The sequence below is a fragment of the Ascidiella aspersa genome, chromosome 2 (genome assembly GCF_963924565.1).
Source record: "Ascidiella aspersa chromosome 2, kaAscAspe10.2, whole genome shotgun sequence".
In the NCBI taxonomy this organism is placed as follows: domain Eukaryota; kingdom Metazoa; phylum Chordata; class Ascidiacea; order Phlebobranchia; family Ascidiidae; genus Ascidiella; species Ascidiella aspersa.
The window spans coordinates 14,808,743-14,832,812 of record NC_139448.1 but is presented as its reverse complement, the minus strand read 5'-3'; the positions used below and the strand labels follow the sequence as shown (position 1 = coordinate 14,832,812).

Genomic DNA, 24,070 nt, shown 5'->3' with positions numbered 1-24,070 from the left:
GAAACCTTTGCTTTGGTTATTTAAATATTAGTTGATTTGGTTTCCATATGAACTATAGGTAGGGGTTTGGAATAAAAAAATCGGTATTGTATGTAGAGTTCAGTTATGCCAAAAGTCATGAATGATCAGATGATGTTGTTGCTTTTGAAAATATTAAACACGACTTAATTTAAAAAGGGATTTTTATAGTGGTTCTGTAGTGATTCACAAAAACTTTATCGGGGAAATAGAAAGGGTTATTTGAGTCTGAAAATACATTTTATAATACGAAGGTGTTGAGAAATTGTGTTTTACGTATTCAAAGTGTTACACAAAGTAGTGTGAAAGTAAACAAAGTTCAAAATGCCTATGACTTTAAGATCACATAAAGTAATGCCTTTGACAAGTATTTATAAACAGATTTAGTTCACGGGACTTATAAAGAGGTTATATTTTATTAATGCGCAGTACTGCCCTTTTTAACTGTAAAACATCGTAGTTTTATAAACAAGTCAGCCAAATGTTTAGTTAAAAAACATACGAAGTTTATTTTTCCTTTGAATTGCACTTTTTTGGGTTTTAACATGAATTATTACGTCAATATTTTCAAAATGACGAAGTATTAAAACAAATACCAAAAATAAAATAAATATTATTCATTACATAGCTTTAATGATGATGTCATTGGTCATGTGAACTTCAGGCATTTTTATAAACTATATCACGACAAACGAAACACCCAAGGCGCAACTCCGCGAAATGTTGGCAAAGGGCGGTTTGCTAGTTTCCAGGCTAAAATTTCTGTTACAAGTGATATCATAGCACGACGCACGCATTTTACTTTTTAGCCGAATTGAGCTGCCGGGGGCGTTGGAATGGCGTTCGCATGAACTTGACTATACTGCGTCTGGTCGTGGATTAATCAGAACGTTGCGATTCGCCGGTGGTGGAGGTCCGCTGATGTTTAGATTCGGGCATTATAGAAGTCTGGTGGCATTTGACTTTGTATAATGAGGCTGAGGCGGAACTGAGCTACTGCTGCTTTTGCTGTTACCAGGCACTATAAAAGATAACGTTTGGGGGGACATGTATTTTCATATTTTTCTGAATGACAGTAAAATCTTTTGTGGATAGTCAGGTTTTATTTGTAATACGTATCAATCAGAGATAACATGAGAGCGACATAGGAATATATGACTTTGCTTATTTAATAGTAAAAACAAAATAGTTGAACGCATTGCATGGCTGTGTGATCGTTTGTCAATGCATCGATATTGGGTAAAATGCAATAAATTAACATAGAATTCTTCTGTGAGTATTTTAGTTAAGGCGCGTGAGAGTGTCGCTTGACAGAATGTTGGCAAGCAATTGGCAAACTCTTTATTGCTGGAAAAGTGTCGCTTTGTGTTGCTCAAAAGGTCACACAATTCGGCACTGTGTGAAAAGTTTGTTAAGCGATCGCGAAATGTGACGGGCCTCTTGTTTCACGAACGATAAAATCAAGTTTAAAGTGGCCGGCTAAACCCATTGAAGGGCAACAAATCGAGTGTCTCTGACAATAAGATTTGGTCCCGGGCTAAAACAGCATATGAACGCTGAAGTGGATAGAATATTTCGTCGCTTTTTACACTTCTGCTGATCTATAGTGGTTTCTGGTGCCGGCGCACTCCAACATTTCAGTACTCGACTTATCTTAAAACTGTGTGATAAGCTGGCGACGACTGACTGCCCGTTAGAGTAGATCTGTAGTGTTCTTACTTTTCTTCGAAAAAACAAAATAAACGTTTTTATGTTTTCGATACCGGGTTTCGTTATGCGTCTCAAATTAGACCAGGGAGTTTATTTGGAGATTGGAATTCAAAAAGGACTGTCTTAAGTATGCCTATACATGGTATATACAAACACTAATTTAATGTTGACTGTACTCAATAATTTAAGTCACGAAAATGATACTGCAGAATATTTTGTATTGGTCATTCTGCAAAACCGTCATTATAAGAAGATGCATTAGTCAGTATAATGTGTTAAGACTAAACATCAAGTTTTTAACGTATAGAGTTTTAGGTAGAAAATGTGTGTTTTATATGTATGTATGTGTGTGTGTGTGTGTGTGTGTGTGTGTGTGTGTGTGTGTGTGTGTGTGTGTGTGTGTGTGTGTGTGTGTGTGTGTGTGTGTGTGTGTGTGTGTGTGTGTGTGTGTGTGTGTGTGTGTGTGTGTGTGTGTGTGTGTGTGTGTGTGTGTGTGTGTGTGTGTGTGTGTGTGTGTGTGTGTGTGTGTGTGTGTGTGTGTGTGTGTGTGTGTGTGTGTGTGTGTGTGTGTGTGTGTGTGTGTGTGTGTGTGTGTGTGTGTGTGTGTGTGTGTGTGTGTGTGTGTGTGTGTGTGTGTGTGTGTGTGTGTGTGTGTGTGTGTGTGTGTGTGTGTGTGTGTGTGTGTGTGTGTGTGTGTGTGTGTGTGTGTGTGTGTGTGTGTGTGTGTGTGTGTGTGTGTGTGTGTGTGTGTGTGTGTGTGTGTGTGTGTGTGTGTGTGTGTGTGTGTGTGTGTGTGTGTGTGTGTGTGTGTGTGTGTGTGTGTGTGTGTGTGTGTGTGTGTGTGTGTGTGTGTGTGTGTGTGTGTGTGTGTGTGTATTCGTGTGTAATAGAGAAGCATTTTAAGCATGAAGCAATTATTCTCAATGTGAACGAAATGCATATCGAGTAAATGGCAAATCACTTCAGTTTTCCCCAGGTTTCATAGTTCGTTACAAGTTCGTTCTGTACATTTATGAGCAATGGCGTTAAAGAACAAGAAAGCTTCTGCGGCGTTGTCGACGGGCGTGGCTCTGCTGATGCTCTGCGTCGCTTTCTCGCCGCTAGCAGGTGAGGCACGTGTGCTGGCGCTTCATTCCTCTTGACCTGGGCCCGGGGCAATCCGACGCCGAGCGTGTTCCACTTTGCCCAATGTCAAGGCGCCGAAACATAACCCGGAAATATGCTGCCAAAACGCAACCTTGCCGCGCGAGGTCTTTACCGGCTTTTGCGTCACTAAGTGATACTTAACGTATCACAGGTTGCTGAGTTCAAAGGCTAAAAATTAAACACTGAGTCCTACAGTTTATCAATCACCACTTTTTTGTGTGTGCATGCATTTTTTGTTATTGTCACATAATCTTTGAAAGAGAAATCAGAGTACACATAGATCAGAAAACCTTGCGTTTTTAGAAAATTTGTAACTTTTAAATCCTTGCGTCTTTATAAAATTGATAATTTTTTAATTCTTGCGTGTTTATAAAATTGATAATTTTTAAATCCTTGCGTCTTAAGAAAATTGATAATTTTTTATTCTGTTTACCAATGTTTGTTTATCTTTATGAAAATTAATTTATATTCTCCTTTTGTACGATCTTGAACCAAAGTTAAAAAATGGTTGATGAATCAATTTGGTATGACAAATATAGGCTACACCCTTGTATATTATTATATTACCAATATAAAACCTAATGCGTGGCAATTTGTAACCATTATCTATAAGAAGTAACAAGAGATGTTGCAAAAATCGGTTTGCTAGGTGATCCACGTGTATGGGACACGTATGTTTTGGCGACACCACCCGAAAACTGTATCATGGTACACGTGGTCTTTATTTGGTTTTTAAATTGACTGACTGTCCCGCGCCCCTATTAGGAATCACTCAAAACAACGCAATCTACTGCCTAACAATTAAACAAATTTATGTTTCAGTGTGCGGTGACGAGGAATCAATGACATTTGAGTTTTCACTGCCAGGTAAGCACTATTCATTATACATTGATAACGTGTACTGAGAGTACTTATTATTTTCGGCATTCTGTTCATACGATATAAATTATCCATTCTGCTACACCAATATATCTTAGGTCAAACCAACATTACTTATTAATGATATTGTTTGCTGCCTATAACTATAAGGTAATATATACTCTTTGTTATTATGGTATTTGTTTATTAATAAGTAATAACATGATGTTAGGATATAAAAATAATTGTAGATCCGTTCGTGTTTTAAATGTTTTTTTTCAGTATAATTTTTTGCAGTTGTTATATAAACCATAGGAAAACATTAAACTATATGCTTTCATACAGCTTTGTTTTTTAAAAAAATTTTCTCTTATTTAAAAATATAAATGAGAAGAAGAAAATTATCCCATACTGTTGCATGTATTTTTATTTTATTATACCTGATTTCCTTAAGGTTCAAATTAATTTTCTATCATAGAACAGGGAGAACCGGCTATTTGGTGCAAATGAGGCATTCGGTGCACAAACGTTAATCAAGGATTAAATTTAAAAAATACAAGAACATTCTGAAATTTCAAATATTGTTTCCGCCAAGCAAAAGGAGTAACAATTTAACTTCAGCTCAATTTGTTTAATAATCCCCACTATTGTGAATAGCGCAAGACGTTTTTTCAGCAAAATTATACTCGTGAATGGCCGCTAGCAGTCAAAATGATACTAACAACATTGTGTTTAGATACATTGCGTTTTAAACTTATATGTAAATATGCTGTGACCTTTATTGCTAGGTATAATCATTTGCATTTATAAACACATTGCTCTTTTCAGAATGCAACGCACAAGGTGGTTTTCTGTTGCTTAACCGGTGTATGTGCAAGTTCGGCTACACCGGATCTTTATGCGACGTGTCTCTGTTTCTGGAAGAGGCCGATCCACAAAATAGGAAAAGTAAAACGAACGAAGACCTAGAAACAATAATAGATGGGCAAGACACGCGCACACAGCAGCACATAATATTCGAAATAACGGGCGACGAACAGGCGTCAGACATAGAACGAATCCGGATCAAACGACAGATGGATCAGAGCGAGGGTTCGGCTGAACCAACCGCAGCAAACAATGCAACAGAGACCACAACAGAAAGCGCGACCGATGGAGCAGCAGTTGAAGCAGGGACGACGCAACCGACAACGACCGCGAAAGATGCAGCAGCACAGGCAGCGGCCACAACAGAACTGGTCGCGGCCTCTACTGTTACGCCAGCCGCTTCAAACGCAACCGAATCTACACCTGTAACAATAATAACAACAACAGTACCAGCAGAAACAAATACCACAACAAACACAACACCAACGACAGCAACAAATGCGACAACAGCAACAAATGCGACAACAGCAACTAATACGACAGCAACAACGACTGTCACAACAACCACAACCACCACCGCCCCTCCAGCAGCGTCGGCGTTACAAGTTCGAATGACGATATCCAACGAGAATTTCGTATCGGACTTGTCGAATATGTCATCCAACGCCGCACAGAACTTAAGCGCATCTATTAAAGACGAGGTACAACTAAAATAAATGATAAAGTCCAAGTCAAGTTATTAGCTTAAAATAAGTAAAAAAATTAAAATATATACACATCCTTCAATTCTTATTTTACCTTCAACCACCAAGAACAAACCAGGCATATTTAGTGTGTAATGGAGGTAAATTTACGATACTACTAAAATAATATTCAATTAAAAAAGTTAATCTTAAAAGTTATTTGCCATTGAGTGGAATTGTTTCCTGAAAGGACTCCAGGTCAGTCATTTGTCCATAAAAAGTCATTTGAAAACTGTCAATAAAATCACGATACTGTCGCGATTCATTACAACACCGATCACAAGTGTATTTAACAAACGTCACCATATTGACTTCATGAATACAACTAAACCGAAAGGTACAAAAAACACAATATAATTTGATAAATTAAGTTTACCGTATAGTGCATTGTCGATTGCCTGTTTGCCAGCCGTCGATTAAAGTAACCTTATTGTTTTTATGCGTAGACCACGACACTAATGGGCGGCACCGCATTCAACCGCATCGAAATCATGAGCTTCGAGGCCGGATCAGTGGTGGTTAACGCTGTTGTTTTCTTTGACTCATCTAATAAATCGCTGATCGAACTTTCAGACCTTCTACAAACAAGAATGAGGACGAGCAACGTTTTAATGTTTTCCAGTATCACTGCAGTCGGTTAGTTTTAGGCAGGGTTGAAAGTAAAATAATTTTCTTTCAGGAACGCACGGACATTCCAGAGATAATGTCACAAAAATACATCATAACGGGACGAAAGTAACTTTCAGAATCCGCAGGTCATCATTCGATTGTCTGCGCAAATAGGCAACTAAAATCTTGGGTTAAATAAATTCAAGCAGTGAAAATATAGATAAAGTTAATATAATATATTTTTAGGGTATGACCTGATAGGTTCTGACCGTTTTGACTTACTTTCTCCACTGGTTTTAACTTTTAGGTCAGAGTGAATTCTTTTGGGTTTGATAATAGCGCAGATTCCTTAGCTAAGTAAGTAAGGCGTCCAACAATCCTTTGTTTAAAGAAGTTTCGCACAATATGAGATATAAGTACCCGGAGGTTGTATTTCTTTTTTGGTGTTACTTAGTTCCTGTTTTTCGTTTTGTGAATTTGTTTTTGGGACTATAAAAGCGGCACATGGGGGTTCGATCGACCAAAACGCCTGAGGTGGCTTGGTTTAACTTAACACAATATATATGTAGATTACGACGAATGTATGGATGCGACAACGAACAACTGCGATAGTGAGAACTCAACGTGCGTCAACACCCCTGGATCGTTTCAGTGCTTGTGCAAGCCTGGATATAGCAATGGCAATTCGTAAGTTTGCGTAGTAATTGTTTATAAAGGTGTAAGTTTTATGGATCCTAAACTGCGGCGCCAATTTCTATACCGGAAGTTCGGTTTGACACAATCGCGAATTACTGTAAACGTACCTGGGAAACTTATAGATTACGCAATTTTACATACCGCTTCTTATATAAGTAAGTTAGGAGTGTTCGGGAGGTTGGTAATTGTTATGTATTACTCTGCGTAGTATTATTTTTGGTTTTATTGATACAACTTACTACATTTTAGTTGTTTAAAAAAAAATCTAGATTAAACTGGCTATTATCGTCCCTTATTTGACCTTCCAATACAATAAATTGCAACGAAAAATGATATTAACTTGCAAGCTGGATAAAATTCTAAGATTGCTTTTCGGCCCTAATATAATCATTTGTCTCAACTTTGCAGATTAACAGCTCCTTGTCGCAAAATATGCGAAGGAAAAGTATGTGAAAACGGTGGAACTTGCGTAGCGCTTAACAACACGGCGGTTTGCAGGTAATGCTTCCCACGCAACGTATTGTGCACCAAAAAAATAGCGTTGCTTAGTTTTTAAATCAATATCGATTCTTTGTGGGTGCTTTGAATGTATCCAACTCAATCAACCGAAAAATATATACACAAGCATGATGCTCTTCCAGGAAAATAACTTGAAACGTTTGATAAAATATTAAAAAAATGCTGCTTCTCGTTCGTATGCCATGCCGATATACCAAATGTAAAAAGTAAGTTAAAACCTGAATACAGTAACTTGAGTTTTATAGGAATTCTACAGACACGCAAGGAAGGTAAATTGATCGGTCCGAGAATGTTGTATCGCATGCAAATTGAATTGCTTGAACTGTTATCCCGAACAATTGCTGTTCCGAGCTTAAACGTCACAACTTAAGCTGTCCAAATTACCAACTAAAAGACAATAAAGTCTTCTAAACAGTTCCAGATACCAAAAAGGTGTTAATTTAGCTTTTTTCCTCTCTATAGTCTAATCAACAATTTTTCGAAGAGAATCTGCCTGAACCTGAGCAATGGTTTGTGTTTCAATTTTCTATTTTGCGTACATGGTCCTATATATTGCTTGTGTTTATAGATTGATGATGCTCACAGGGGAATGAAATATGTGTATCTTATACCATCTAAATAAACTTATGTTTCCAAGTTTTACACTTAGATTGATCTCTCGAGTCCAACCATCATTTTTCCACAGTTGTCCGGATATGTTTTCGGGCGATTCGTGCGAGGTGTCAGTCTACCCCCTCCAGCAAGCAACGATCGCGGTGAGCGTGGTTCTCGGTGTGCTCGTCTTCATTGCGCTCGCCATCATTCTCTTCCTCCTCTGTCGCAGCTGCAGGAAGTCGGAGAAGAAAACGGAAGAGGTCCCCATGGGAACCGGCTTTAGATCGACGATGCAAGAAGAATACGAAAAAGTAACGATTCGGTTGACCTTTGTGAGAAGACACATACTCTTATAACGTCGTTCAAAGAACAGGCGAAATAGTGTTTAAGACAATTACCCATAGTTGCCAGGGACGCAACCAGGGGGGCACGAGGGATCTTTGTATGAGGCTTTTGTATAATAAACATCTCTCTAATTAACACAAAATTTAAACAAAATAAATGGTGTTTTCAAGGTTACCCTCTCTTAGACGTCGTAAACTTGGGAGGTTAGGTTTTGACAAATCTGAGAAAAATTTGTATTCCCCAAAACAAAAATCCTGAATCCGGCCCTAGAGTTATACTGATTCGAAAAAAGTTTGTAGGCTAATTGAACGCAATTTGTCTAAAAACTTTGACTGTAAATAAATATTTTTATTTTTTAAAAGCTACAATTTCTTCCGTTGTACATTTCAGTCTTACGACAATCCAGAAGATACATTACAAGGCGAACAACTGACTCCTGTTAGCGTTGAGGTGAGTCATCACGACATAAGATAAAAGCAAAATTGCTGAATACAATGATTTAAAATCAAGTAGGAACAACAGTTTCCTCGGATGTTTCTGTCAAGTTATGCATCAATTACTATTAATCTTGGGGAACAGAAGATATTTCTCTTTAATTAAAAGTTTTTATGATTCGTCAACCTGCGATGTTTTCACTATAAGTTGCGAAATCACCTACAGTAAAAAAAAACAGGCAAAAATGCCAATTTCAATGGTGATCGCTCATGGGAGGTTACATTAAGAAGCGTAACATTCCCGCATTATTACGTGGGTAGCATAAATGTCGTTTTTTGCCTTTTCTCGCTATGTGACATTTTTTACCATACGCTGTGATAACCGCTCCTAGGCATTTGGCGGTTTCGCAATGGCGTCGTTTGTATGAATCATGCGTTAGATAAAGCGCAAAATGGCTGTATGTTGCCGCAGGGTTATGTCGGCCAAAAGAAAAGTCGTGCCTTTAATAACTTCCTTAAAAATATCGCTAATAGATTGGTGTATTTATGAAGTATCTTCGAATACTGGGTTTCTTTGGTAAGCCTTTTTGGTGTGTTATTTTAAGTCATATGTTACCATATTATTTGGCAAGGGCCTATATTCACAGATATAAACACGTGTATTCTGTATAAAGAGCTCAGTTTTGGGGGATGGGTAGCATACTTGTTAATGTGCAAGAGCGTTTGTGTAGTGTGGTGCAGTTAATAGTAAAGCACAAAAAAGATCATTTTTAATGATTTACACTTAAACTTGAAGATAAATTTGTTTCGGCCTTTACCAACTTGGAACAGTTAAGTTTACACAATGGTGCTGCAACATTCCTGGCCTGCGTAATGTAAGGTAACAAGGCGGAGAAATCAAAGCGCGTCTTTGGCAAACAAGGTCCACGCAATGACGGCCAGCCTCTTGAGTTCGGCTTCCCTGTCATAACAATGACAAGCCAACAAATGTGAGGGCACATTTTAGGCCGTACAAAGAACGAGGCGAGAGTAGCTTTGTGTCGTTGCTAGCGAAACTTTGTCTGTAGCCTATATCGGTGGCTTAAGGGCTGCATTAAAAATGGGCGTCGCGGTTACGTGTAACACGTGACCTAGCCTACTCTACCTGGCTTTGCTCAAAGTTTCTTCACTACCATTTCAATAGATTAAGGTATTCTTTCAAGCATTTTCGCTAGGTGATTTTTCGAAATGTCACAATAAACCAAATTAAAACATCACACTTTAATGTGCAAAATGAATAAATGCATTTATTGATAAACTGCACACTAGTTGAACACAAACAATTTCTCCAAGTGCGAAAAAAATTATAAATTGTAAAATCCACAAATTGCCTACCGTGGTCCACGCTAAGCAAAAAAGAGGTAAAGGTCCGCGGTAAAAAAGTTGAAGAACCCTTCCTTTTCATCATCCATGCTGTGCATTTTCTAACACAGCAGTAGACTGTTTGACAATAATTCGGGATCTTTATATCGAAATGCAGTTGTGGGGAATCTTTTTAGCACTACTATATTTTATCACCCACAAACGCAACATTCAAAGCAAAGGGCCCCTACTCAAGTTACAAATTTTACACTTTAATTACCCACTTTCTTTGTGTCCATAGGTTTGCGCAGCGTGGGCTCACAGCACTCCATAAATGCAATTTCTGACAAGTATATCCACTTAAGGCAGGGTTTCTCAATCGTGGTCCTCGGCCCCCTTGGGAGGCCACAGAGCGGTCATTGGGGGCCACGGGCATAACTCTGTAGCTATAGGTATTGCGAAACCTAAGTGTCACTATGTTCGAAATTTGCAAGTTAACTTGAATGTGTCATTTTTATTATGACTGTAAAACTTTCATGTAACGTTTTGCAACAAGTTTTTCTGACACGTTCTTTGACGCATCAGTAGGCATGTTTAAAGGATAATATTGGATTCGTTTTATTACGAAAAGTTACGCTTAAACGAACGTTCGCCATTGGCAAGTTTAGATAAAGGCCTGTCACTATGGCTATAAGCCATTACTTTGCTACTTTACATGTAGCCAAGTAGTGCAGAGCCAGCATTTTTTCAGGCGGCCTATTACTTGCCGATGACCTTCGCCTAATTATTAAGTGTGTGTCGAATGCTGTTGGGCTAGCAAGTAACGTGTAGCCCAGTGGTCGGCAAACTGTGGGCCGCAGAGTCATATTAAGTGGGTCGCGAGTCACTTTTGAATAGTTCAGTGTTATCACATAGTTGTGGGGCGCGTGATAGCCGTACATTCGCGCGTGATAGCCGTACAGAAATCTTTAGAAACTAAGTGGATTTATTCGTTGATTAATAGCCATATTTGGTATTAACATGAAGAAATCAGTAAAACAATCAACAAGTAAAGACAATGCTAGGTATTTTTATAAGCAGGGGGGCAAAGAGGGTCGTTAGCCTTTCAAAGGGGCCCACGAACCATAAAAGGTTGAGAACCACTGACTTAAAGTTATTTTCGCGCTTTGACCGAATCTGTACCAGTGACCTATTTGTAATATCACCGTTGTATTGTATTGTATTGCAGGTAACACCTCTTCATCTTAAAATTTATCAAGATAAACATACTGTATTTTTCGGATTTAGCGAGAATTTTTTACGTGATTTCTGTGCAGCGATATATAGCTGTGGAGTCAATTGCCCTCACAAATTGGCAAAATCATCTCGATATAAAAAAATAAGCGAGTAGTTCGCGATTCTTGATTGTGTGCTAAAGATATCACGTATCCTTTCTATATTAGACGTTTTGTCAATTTAACTCAAGTCTATTGAGAATATTTGTTTAATGACGTCACGCTTTAATGCTCACGATTCACTCCTTTGCAAAAAACATTGATCTGCCTCGGGCCCCTGCCAACTCAGCCTTAAAATACTGTTGCTCACAAAAAATTTGTTCAGTAGAAAATTCTCTTAGAGGGAACACTGCTCACAACAGCTTCACGGACTTCTTAAACTATTAGAAATATATTTTGCAAAATAAGTAGTACAAGTAGAATAGTTAAAAAGTGCGTGTTCAGCATTAAGTTGTGGCATATGTTATAAGTGGTAAAGAAAATTGGAATTCATCCGTCTAAACCAAAACCGACACTTATGAATTTGGCACGGCAGCCCTGGCGTCCACACCGATTTAGCCTTAATTATTTTGCAATGTTGAAGGTTTTATGTTTGATGTATTATTTGTAAACTATTTATTTTATCACCCATTATAAATCGTATTATCTTTTCCTTCCAACCCGGTCTGTTATTAGTCACGAATAGCCTAAAGTTTTGCCATTACATTTAGCCTGCACACGGCGATGCCTTCGGAAGTTCAACGAGCACTTTTAGGCCTGACAATGGGGCAAGTGCTGCAGCCGGGGAAGCCGACCAAGATGACAAGCTCTAAAAAGTCAGCCAAAATAGTCCGGGGTACATTTTATTACGTATATACTGATTTTTGACTGGCAATAAAAACCTTGTTTGTGTTTTGCCCGAAAACCTGTAATAGTAAACTTAAGCCTGGTAATGCAAGGATGCAGTATGTTTTAAATAAGCGCTTTTCATTGTAATTAGCATAACGCGCGACTATGGTTTTATACATTTTGCATGAAAGTTTTTTATTTCTTTGCCATTGTTTCCACGCACTTTTCTTTGTACGTTTGTTAACAAAAACTTTTTATATACTATAGCACAAATTTCTGTAAACCTACTTTTTTAATCATAGGCCTTAGCGTAGCGCACGTAACACGCACGGTTAATTTATTGCGCGCTATCAGACATTTTTTGATTGTGCTGTTTAAAAGTTCCGTATAGCTTACATAGCACTAAAAGAAGTAATTCCTAATGTAACGCAATCTGTAACGGTTGGCTAACACTTAATATAGCAAACATATTAAGTGGAAAATTCATGACGGATGCAATGGATCCTGATGCATATGCTTTCTATTTACTTTTAACATTTTGGAAGACTGTTTTTCGAAATAAAAGTTGGTATGTAAAAGATGTGGTGTGGGACCATAAGCTACCTTAAATCAGGTTTCCGCAAATAGTACGTCGCGACACTGTTCACTTCGCGAAAGTTTCAAAATGTATAATTTTGTTGACATTTGTCGTTTGCATTATACAAAAGTAAAAGTATACAGGGCTGCCTCCGTTGTCGTTGTTGTTTTACTTTCAGCGTTAGCATCGCGTACAATATTTTTGATATTGTTTATTCTAAGTAAGGTCACATACTTTGTTTATTCTAAGGTCACATACAAAACCTAAAACCAAACTTTTTTGGCTGGAGTCTTATTTATTTCCTAATGTGTTTTCGCTGTGTGGAAATAATATTGCAGCCCTTTCTTGGTGGCCAAAGCGACAGATCTTGCACTCCACAAAAAGAAATGACAATGCTAACTTGATCTAAATATATGCGTTTTTACATAAAGTGCAATTCATGCTAATTTACAATACAAGATAGAGCCTCCATTACTCTATCGAAATGCTTTTTGACCTTCGACATCAACTAAAGGAAGCAGGTTTCTTTGAGTTACTTGTGTAATGACGTCGAGTTTCGACACACTTTGGTAACAAATCAAATTTAGTTTTTTATTTGGCCCTCAACATCATGGGTCTTCCAAAAACTATTGCATTCTAATTTCCAGTGATTAATACAGTACGCTCACTACCGGATTAGGCAGGGTTAGGAGGGGTTGAATGCCATGACCACAAAGTAATAATTAGTTTGAAAGTGCAAATAAATGATCCACTTTATGACATTTACGTAGGGCATATCTGTTCGCTTGGGCTTAGTCATGTAACATATGCTGTTAAATGGTTTGGCCTCTCAAAATAACCGAACACCGAATCAAGATTTATGATAAAAAGGGAATTATCGCTTACTGCTTTTGTAGCCAACTAACATTTACATTTTTATAAATGCTACAAACTTAATGTCCATGAAGTGTTAACACGATGCCCCCAAACTGTAATTTTGCCTATTTTAACAACGTAAACGCCAAAAATTGTCGCCCTTTGTGCCAATAATTATGTTTTAGTATGTCCGTTTTGTTCAAATATGTTTAGTCTAAGGCGGCGACTGTTTTATTAAACACCTAAACCGAAAGTTGGGTCACTTAAACCAGTGGTCGGCAAACGCCGCTCCGCGGACCGGCGCCGGTCCGTGAGGAGTTCGTTACCGGTCCGTGGCAGGGTTTATAGATCAAAATTTTGATTTAAACTTAAAATAAAAATAAAAAGACTACAATTTTTGATTTTTGATTTTGATATTTTAGGCCCGATGAACTGTATGTAAAAATCTGGAACAACGTCAAAAACAATTGAGTTTATTTTTATATTCAAAACACATTAACTTTGGTATAACCTAATACATGGTTGATTGGTACAAAAACAAAACAAAAAAGCTATCGTGAGGTTCAAAATAACTAATGTGCTGTGACCAGGTAATCTACATAGCACGTTCACATCATCCAAATATGTATATTTTTATTGCAAACTCCTAGTACCTACAAAATATTGAAAAATGGGCTAAAATATTATGTTTTTTGACGTTCAAGGGTGCTCACCCTGAAGTGCAATAGAGTAAATTCATTATTTTAATATTTAAGCAGGAAAGGTTTCGAAAGAACCTATGCATTTTAATTAGAATTGGCCTCTATGAAAATGAAAGAAAAAAGCCCAAAATAATAATTATTTTGCTAACATCACAACCACTTTTAAATAAGCCAGATTTAAAAATTGATTGTCAAAAAAGCTAAGTGACATGCCTTATACGTACGGTATTCTATACTTTTCAGGTGTCGGTCTGTGGTTCGTACTTTTTCATTTTGTCCTTATTTTATTGTTTTTGTATTACGTAAGTTTTTGTATTACTTAACTATAGAAAGTGTTGTATAGGGCCCGGTCAAAAAAGAATGTGAAATATTACAAAGTGTGACTTATTTTAAAAGAAGGCTTTAAATGTCCCTGTTTTGACCTAAGCTGGTAAGAGTATGAATAGATAAATGCTATACAAGTGTATTTTAATGGTACACAAGTGTAATTTAAAAGAAAACGTTAAAAGATTTAATTGAAATGAACCACGGGCTGGTTAAATCGCTTGGCGGGCCGGATGCCACCCGCGAGCTTCATTAAGTTCGATAATTCCAAGATGGGAGCATCTCTTTGCGGCAAAACAAGCTTTCGCATTACATCCTAGTCTACGAAATGCTAGAAGCAATTAAGCGCCCTTTTGTGCTGCAAAACGAACTATTAACAGTGATGAACAACCTCACACCAACTAACGATCAAACCTGTTTATTTATTATGATACCTGATCATAGGCTTTTTGACATGCGGTATCTTATACACCCCATTAATGTGGTACACCCTTTAACAATTCTGGTACACCCGGGGATGTGCAATGCACCCGGTTGAAAAGCATTGAATTAAACTATGTATAAAAGCATGTTTCACGCTGCGCGCGAATGATTTCGTCTGTTTAAAATAAAACATACGTGACGTCATATCTCCAATTTATTTATGGCCTCCACAAATAAAAATCTCTGATCTTAGTCCAACACTCTTGCGACACCTTGCGGTTAATAATAAAACGAAAAACATTGTCCATTTAAAGAGCCTATTTATATTTCCAAATTGTTTGTATAATTTTAAGAAGCTCTTACTGCTCTTCAGTACACTATGCCTTACAGGTTAATAAACAACTTGTTTTGGAACTGCTGTAATGGGATTGACAGAATTCCTAGCTGTAACTGAAAGGTCTTAAAGCTCTTACACAGCAATTTTTGCCAAGATAAATGTATTATTGTAAAGGTTCAAAAATAAATATCAAATTAAGGCCAGTCCCATTGGCCAGATGGTGGTTCACTGTTAAGCGGTTCCCAAGGTTGCCATTTGACCATTTTTTGAGCTAATCGCAATTCAGCTTTGGCTTGATGGATAACCTCTTCAAGCTGTCCCGGGCCAAGTTTCACTTCAAGCTGTTGAAGGTCTGGGGTCTTGTAAATATCAAAAACATATTAACAAGGACAGTAAAAAAGCAGTATGGAAATGTTTTGGCCATTCATTTACACCAGGGTTTCCCAACCTTTTTTACACTGTGCCGCCCTTTGGAAATTTTAAGAAATCAATGGCCCCTCCTATTTTTTCAACATTTTGAAAAAATTGAGAAACGTCATTTTAATTAAAAATACTGGTTTATACAGCACCCAGCAGTTAGAATGATAAAATGATATAAATACAACACACAATAAACATGATAGTACATTAATGAGTTATTACATATTCAGTTAATGTGATGGTTGAGCTTGTTTTTTTAAATATTATTTTTCAAATTTTTCATGGCCCCTTGAAAAGAATTGGAAAACTAAAACATACAATTACAGAAACCAGCTGATAAATAAACATAAAACCTTTACCGAGCTGATGGTGTCAAGGCGTTGTTTCACGTTTTCCTCTGTGTATTTTTTATAACTGGCTGTTGCTGGCATAGTGGAAACAACTTTTAAAATATTGCTGTAAAGAGACTTCAGTTTTTCCCTTGGTTGGGCTTCCACTGCGAGTCCAACAAGGCCAGTGGTCTAATAAAAATAAACACGTTAAACAAACAATGAACCAAGTTCCTGTGTATTCACATACTTACAAGTTTACTGGCCATGTTTGTGATTTGATTACAACCTCCAACTGATCAGTAATTTTATCTTAATATTTCAGCTAAAAAATACATTTGCAGTGAAATGTCTGAAGGTTATTGTAAAAACAAAAAAAATTAATTTCCAAACAAAGTATACCAGTATGAAACAAAACAATAATCACTGTACATCAATTAAACCAATCGGCTCAGCAATTTGTTTTTTACAAACAGAAAAAAATGTTTTTTACATTTCTAGAAACTATGATTGATGATTTATCAAACAAAATTGTTGCACATCATAAAAAACCCTGTTAGGTTTCAGCTGAAACAGATTTTGAGGCAATTTCGATTTCCATTTTAAGAATAGCTTCTTCAATTTCATAGTTTTTGCTCACAAGATTAACCCAGTTAGCTTCCAAATTATGAAGCCTCTCGCCAGCCTGGACCTGTTGGCTTTTTCTTTGCCAGTTCACCTCCTGAATTCTTTTCTTCACTTCTTGAAGTTGTTTCTGTGCATCCTGGAGCATTGCCACTAGGTAGTCATTGTACACTCTCCATGCATTGCAGCCATGCTCCAACATGAGTTCGAGATTTTCTATCCTGATCTCCTGATGCTGCAACTGTGCCTGAGAGTTTTTCACGCATTCTTCCCAAGCAGTGATGTCGTTTCTCTGGCCACTTGGTGGGGTTGGCAGCTCATATCTTCTCATGCTCAAAAGTTCCATAGGCTGTCTGGCAGCCAACCGTTCAAACTCATTTTTCATTATTTCTGTCTCAAATGCACTAGTGTTTTTACTTGGAAGATATTGCAGGTAGTTTTTTGTTGGTCGATACCTTCTCGTTTCTTCCTCCACCATTGCGATGGCGGCCTCTCGAACACCCGTTTCTTCATAGCCTTTATCAAAATATGGCAAAGCATCAACAGCAACTTCACCAGCCATTATATATTTTTACAGGCCTGTTTCTACAAAAATAAATGTAGTACTATCATATATGTTTAACATAGTAAAAAAAAACACTTAGTAGCAGTTTATTATAAATAATTCTACAGCAATGACAATAAAATAAATAATAGGCTCTTTAAGTTTTTTAACAAATCAAAAACTCAACAAAATAGTTAGAAAGTCAACAAATAGATTTATGACCAGATTTTTTAAATGTACAATAATACATAATATTGTTATGTTGTATTTAAACAAACTTGTAAATATGCCCCTGTAGAGCAGCAAGTTAGTGCAAACAATGGTATGGTACAGCAACAAATACATACATGTTGTTATTGTTGCAAACATAAAATAAGTACGTTTTCATATTTATTTAACATTGAGTCCTGTGCAGGATTTCAAAAATTAAAAGTAATAACTTTCCCAAGTGTACAAATGCTAATGTTTGCTTTGGGGTATAACTGCATATTGTATATCAAAAATTCGGGTATATCCTTTTAATTCTATAAATACATGACTAAGAATTTATCAACGTTTTCAAAGACTGTAGCTATTGACCAATGACCAGTCTGGAAAGTATGGCAGATTTTGACAAGATCTCATGGGTGCACGGCCGAAAAAATGCGGGTGACCGGGTGTAACAAAGGTCAAAAAACCCTTTTAAAAAAAAGTGCACTTTTAAAAGGTTGAAAAAAACTCGCGGGTGCACTTGCCATACTTTCCACAGTGGGCCATTGACAAACAGTTTTTAACTTAATAAACTACTCAAAAATTATGAAGCTGATTCTAGAATCCTATACAACATTTATTTCAACACTAAGAAATAAGTTGACAAAGTTGAAATTGGAAAGAAGGCATAAATATTAAAGAATAAATATATAATAATGCTTAATTCACCCAAACGCTAACTCTTACCCTTTTAAATATTGCCCAAATATTGTTAGCCATATAAACCCAAAACCCCAGGTCGAAAAAATATAGGATTATTAAAACTAAATCTAGATCAGGGCCAATCCATCATTAAGCAATGTTTTAATTAAACGAAACAGTTGACCTACTATGATACTACATTTTGGGTTCTCTGTCGCGGTTTTTACTTTCAACTTTGTGCCAAGTACCAACCCGGCTTGATTTCAGTGGCCTGTGATATAGAAATCATCAAGCATGAAAATCACTGATCTCTATGAATTTTATAGAGATCAGTGGTGAAAACGCATCTCTAGCGACATCGTCTGGTATATTGTTGGTCACTTGATTGTAAATCTCAAGTGGCATTAAAAATGTCTTGCAGGGCCTGGTCAAAAAGGGGTCAGAAATACACATCGTGTAAACAGTGATTTGAAAAATAGCATTGTTTTTGTAAACCGGTAGGATGAGGGAAATAAAGGTTGCCATGTGTAATTTAATGGAACAAAATATTTTAAAATCAAATAGGCTGCGGGCAGGATTACATTGCTTGGCGGGCCGGACCGGCCCTTAGTTGTCTTTTGTCTAGGTTTGCTTCGCAGCTTTAATTAAATCCAATCGATTAGGTTTAATAACGCAGGCCTTCTCAAACTATGGGTCTCTTATTGTGGCCGCAAAGCGTAATTCTTTTGTAAATTCACCAGGCTATATATTTTCTTGAATGTTTTTAAACTAAGATTGAAAATCCATATTTGTGCGCGACGACAAACTATAACCTCAAGTTTTATACGATTACTTGTTTTAAACGTCCTATTTTTACATAAATTTGTGACGTGAAGCAAGCGTGTTTAATTGCAAGTCTCATTAAACTAATTTGCCTCGATCAATCAACCTCGCTATTGCTTCAATAAGTATTGTTGTAGTCTGATTACAAACCAACCCAGTTTTTGTTGGCTATTATGGGCAAGCCGGAAAATGCCGGCAAGCACAACCACTCACTGTATTGTCTAGACAAGACTGGTTATATATTGATATAAGTTTCGCATATACAAGTTGAAAGTTTGCATGAAAGAGTGAAGGCGACACGAGAAAGCGGATATGATTTATAACCCGGAGCCTTTTTGGCTGCCGGGAACTGCAACAATAACGCGTTCACACAGGTGAAATACTTTTATCTATAACGGAAATATGTGTCACGATATAACATTATTCATGTGTGAAACAGCCGAATGCTTTGTTCTCAGTGTGACAGCGAGTGTTTGGTAAAAGGCGTGAAAAGTGACAAATCATAAATCGTAACATATTTGATAAATACACAATACAATAAATTCCAAATTATCCACTAATTATTACTTATGACGCTACAGACGTAATATCTGAAACTTTTATTGTGTTCCGGCGAGAAATTATTTCTACTTTTACCACTGGTTTAGACTTGTGCGTGAACATTGAAAGCACTTGAAAAATCCAAAAAAAGTAAAACAGTTTTGCAGTAGCCTACTGGTTTAGGCTACTTGTAAAGACAATGATTTGATGAAGTAGAGAAACCTCTTTGCTTAATTTCTAATAAAACTTTGGCTGCGGAAACTATGAAATCCCATTAGCGGCCAGGTTGGAAAGTTTGGCCTGTAGCACTTTCAGCCGCGGTCACAGCCGCGCATTTTATAGAAAATGTGTTCAGCCGCGCAAGTCTGACTTGAGCAAACGCGCAAAACTTCAGCCGCGCAAACTTCTGTATGAAACTTAACAAGCACAAAAAAATTGTCGGGCCGCATACTGAAGTTGCATAACATTTTTTAAAGTTAGTCTATAAGACGTATATAATATAATGCATCATACAGAATCCCTTGCGAAACGCTAAAAACGCAGAGTTCGGCGTTTTGGTCACGCATTAGTGGACAACGGTCACGTGTTTAGTGACGTCAAATTAGGCAATATCGAGTAATATTGCATATTAAATGCTACACTATCAAACGTTTTAAATATGTAGCTGCGCCTGCACACCAAACAAAAATTGAGCAAAAGTATTCTATGAACGCTGTAAGTTTAATATAATTTCGCAATTTACAACTTTCGGTAGCCTGATGGTTTATTTTCAGCCGCGCAAGTTCAAGTCAAAATTTTATTTTCAGCCGCGCATTTTTTCAGCTGCAAAACATCCCCCCCACGCAATATTCAAAGTTTCCAATCTGGATTAGCGGCATGTTAACACCAAACAAACAAAGTATATCGATAAATCAAAAGAATATTTTATAGTTTTGACTTCCAAGTTCTTCTGCAAAGCATACAGAAAAGTATTTAGGTTTGAATAAAAATACTATCACCCGTCTTTGAAAGCCTGTTATATGTTGACCGAATCCGCCAATGCTTTTACCTGTAGCCAGGGTCCAGAAAATCAAAAAGGGGGGATCGCGAACTTTTAACTTAGGGAATTCCCCTACTTTTCGTCTGACGTTAATATATAATGACGTCCTAAAATAGAGACGTGTATGACGTCATAAAATAGTGATTGCAATGACGTCATCAAAAACAATTAATCGGACACGCAGGCAATTTACGTCAGACGCAAAGCGAATACGTGCGACAAAAACGCTAATGTGCAATCGTTAACTTCAGGCAAAAATTATACCAAACCTGTGAAATATGTGTGATTGATTTTGGTAAAATCATGTTTCGGGTATCAGCGCAGTTTAGTGAAGTTCCATGTATGAGGCTACGCTAAATTACAATTAAGCACGCATTTCGCCACGTGGAATACTAAACGAAGATCGTTTTTCCGGGTGTTATTATGCCACGATTAGCGCAAGATTTGCGCCGTACAGTGTGTTAATTCAGCTAAAATACATGCTGCGGTGGAAATAAAATAAGTCTTACAATTTTTTTAAAAAATTTCTTATTTAATATGACACTGTCTGCAGACATATTGATCAAATTAATGATAAAATATATTCAAGCAGTTAATCTTTCGACTTATGGAAAGTTTGAAGTTTGCAATTTAACTCTGCGAAATGACAGATGTATCTAACATAAAACAGAGTTACACAGTTAACGTGCTGTTTTAATCTCGTTTCATAGTAAGGTTACCGTTAACACTCAGCAAATGTACGAGCAAGGGTGCCGCGAACTATTTATAATTTGTGTAGGTGCCGCTAGCAAAACAGTTGCCATACACTGGGCTAGACTCTAGACCAGCGTTTCTCAACCGGTGCGCCGCGGCGCACTGGTGCGCCATGAAAGGCTGCCAGGTGCGCCGCGAGCAAAATGAAAAAATAACGTAGGTCCTATTGTATAAAACATATATTTTTTACTTTCCTATTAGGCTTAGCTCATTGATTCCACAAGCCTTTCAAGTAGAAAACGCAATAAGACCTACAAAGCAACAATATCTAAATCAGATAATTTATCTATAATAGGCTACCATAGTAGGCCTATTAAGACCAGCGACATAATAACGCCAAATTCACATCAATGACCACGACAGAATAATATTTAAAATAGTCTAGATAAGACCTAAACATGTCATTACAAGTCCAAAATTAATCGGAATAAGTCTTAAATGGACAAAATATCGTTTTTAGTCTTAAAGGCTGAAGTCCCTTTAAAAATATGCAACTATAAAACCCATTTAATAAAAAAATTGCAAGCCATTTAAGAGAAATACCGGTACACCTAAAAAATTTCGCGCTCGCTTCGTTCGCAAGGTGCGCCGCCATGTCTTTATACGTCTCTAGGTGCGCCCCCGAGTAAAAAAGGTTAAGAAACACTGCTCTAGACTAATGTATGCAAAATTGTAATTAAAAGATGTACTTGTCATGTGCTTAACTGAACAAAAGTCTAAACTTACATATTTTTCGCGGTGATACGTTAAAGACTCCTCGCATCTATTGTAGTTTATAAAGTGAGTTTTATAATAACAGAATACACACTAAGTTGATTGTGTTCTGTGGTTTTTCTGCACGAAAAATGTTGACCATTCTTCTAGAATAGGGGTGTGCAACCTTTTATACCGACATGCCAAATATGCAATTTCGGGTTGCAGAGCGGAAAAGGTAGACTTAATAAAGAACCGAACTAAATACATTAGGAATAGCAAGACGATAATACGATGCCATCTAATAGTTAGCGACGTACCTTGAACAAGCATGAATTAGTGCTCTTATTCTCGGCTAGATAACACACTTGACCAAATGAGTTTGCGGTTACATGTTTTATTCAAAGGGGCCATAAGACCAGTATCCGTGTTCTGGACTTCAACTAAAATCTGCTGCAAGTCGTAGATTGCACATTTGTAACACTTCTGGCCACTGAACAGGACTGTGTGTATTGTCAAATTGCTTTATTTGGTTTGCAATTTATTTTTTTAGGCATTGTCCTGGTTTTATTTAGGCGAACTGAAGCACATGATCATGGTCGCCATAAACTGTATGTTTTGCCTAACTAAACTACATAAATGCAAAACTCAATATAATTGTTTCCGCATTGCTCATACCGATAACATATTTTTAATGTAGCTGTTTTATTTGAACCATCGCATAAATGAACTGTTTGGAGTATTTAAGGGTATTTCTTTATAACGTCACGTTTGACGTAACCTTATGAAGTCAAAAAGTATTAGCCGTACCTAAACGCAAATCCTGGATCCGCGCCTTTAACACGTTATATAGAAATTTAAAACAACGATGCTTGGCGCCTGCACTATGCGGTTTGACGTTTCGAACAAGAGGCGATCGCTTTAAGTTCAAGATGCTTTTGCGGTAATATGAGTGATGTTTCTTCGAGCGACGTTGTTATGGGTTTTCATTATTTTGAAAAGGTTCGGAGAAACAGATTATTTGCCTAACATCCCACGCTCAAATGGGAAAGCGATATATCCAGGCCTTGGTCGAAATGCACTGGTGTTAGCTAAAAGTTATTGATGCATTCATAGCTGACTTCGTTTGTAAGATTTTTACGCATGCGCCTGAGGCGAGTCGTAACATTTGAACTTGCATGCGTAAATTAAAGCCCATGTAATACTATAAACGGGTAAAGTTTACGGCATTGCAATTAGTAAATCATAAACGCCAGCTTGAATCACATTTTCGTCTAAATTGCCGCAATTAGCCTGTTATATTTGCTATATGTATATATTTATGTTGCAACTTTGAATAAGCCATAGCTAAGTTTTACAGACAACAGATCAAAGATTGTATGCGTAGGCCTGCCAGACAAGGTAAGCCCACACTTACAGAACCAAAAACAGGAACACCGTTACACGTTAGGCTACATGTTTTTTTATCAAGGTGAATTCATGTAGTTTGGCGTGTCAACGCTCTTTCAGAGTCCAAAAGTATAGAAGACATTAGGCATTAAAAGACGAGATACTGTAAAGCCCACTAAATACATAGCTGGGTTAGTTTAAGTGATAAAAATAATAGTAATTCCTTTCAGACATCGATCAGATGAATGGCTAATTTGCTGAATAATTTATAGATCCGCCAATCGATAAAGCCGGTGGCTGCGTCAACTGCAGCGCTCCTCCGAACTAACCTTGTTGAACCTGAATTATTAATGACGGCCTGTCGCATTACTGCGTAGAATTGTATGTTGGTTTAAGCAGTTTTTCGTCATGTCGAACTTCGCATTGATCAGGCTTGATATTGATTTCGCCGAATGTCACAGAGTTGACAGGCTGGCAGCTAGCAGGAGGTGGTGCAATTTTCGTGATTAGTAAAAATCGATGACGGCGGCTGGCCGACAAAAGGTTTACGCAAACAGGCGCTATCGGGGAACGTGTTGCTAACGATGCACCTTTGCAGGCACAGCTCGTTTCAGGAGACCCAGAAGAGAGGATGCACAATAACCAGTGCTCAGATTTATTATTATTCGTTTACTCTGAAGTTTACAAAATTACGATAGACAAATGGATGTCTGCGAACTTAAATCGAATCTTAGCTACAACGCATTTTATCCAAGCAGAGGCCAAAGACTGGGAAAGTGTAAATGCGTGAGTGTGGAAAATATGAAAAGATTCGGGAAAACATAAAA

At 37.3% G+C, this 24,070-nt stretch overlaps 3 protein-coding genes across 3 annotated transcripts; 1 reads left to right on the top strand and 2 right to left on the bottom strand.

Annotated features, from left to right (window-relative positions):
• The first annotated feature begins 2,674 nt into the window (after positions 1 to 2,674).
• On the top strand, positions 2,675 to 12,536 carry LOC146163894 (uncharacterized). Its single transcript, XM_083381464.1, has 9 exons — positions 2,675 to 2,835; positions 3,697 to 3,741; positions 4,561 to 5,300; positions 5,789 to 5,978; positions 6,521 to 6,638; positions 7,056 to 7,145; positions 7,852 to 8,071; positions 8,496 to 8,555; positions 11,865 to 12,536. The coding sequence occupies exons 1-9, from the start codon at positions 2,748 to 2,750 to the stop codon at positions 11,964 to 11,966; spliced, it is 1,653 nt and encodes a 550-aa protein (XP_083237590.1). The 5' UTR covers positions 2,675 to 2,747; the 3' UTR covers positions 11,967 to 12,536.
• A 2,527-nt stretch (positions 12,537 to 15,063) lies between these two features.
• LOC146163893 (NADH dehydrogenase [ubiquinone] 1 alpha subcomplex subunit 5-like) lies at positions 15,064 to 16,364 on the bottom strand. Its single transcript, XM_083381393.1, has 3 exons — positions 16,203 to 16,364; positions 15,979 to 16,140; positions 15,064 to 15,558 (listed from the first exon to the last, which is right to left on the bottom strand). The coding sequence occupies exons 1-3, from the start codon at positions 16,215 to 16,217 to the stop codon at positions 15,394 to 15,396; spliced, it is 342 nt and encodes a 113-aa protein (XP_083237519.1). The 5' UTR covers positions 16,218 to 16,364; the 3' UTR covers positions 15,064 to 15,393.
• Positions 16,300 to 17,153, bottom strand: LOC146163892 (pre-mRNA-splicing factor SPF27-like). The gene has a single exon (XM_083381392.1). It carries the CDS (start codon positions 17,132 to 17,134, stop codon positions 16,505 to 16,507), a length of 630 nt encoding a protein of 209 aa, XP_083237518.1. The 5' UTR covers positions 17,135 to 17,153; the 3' UTR covers positions 16,300 to 16,504.
• Between the last annotated feature and the right edge of the window lie 6,917 nt (positions 17,154 to 24,070).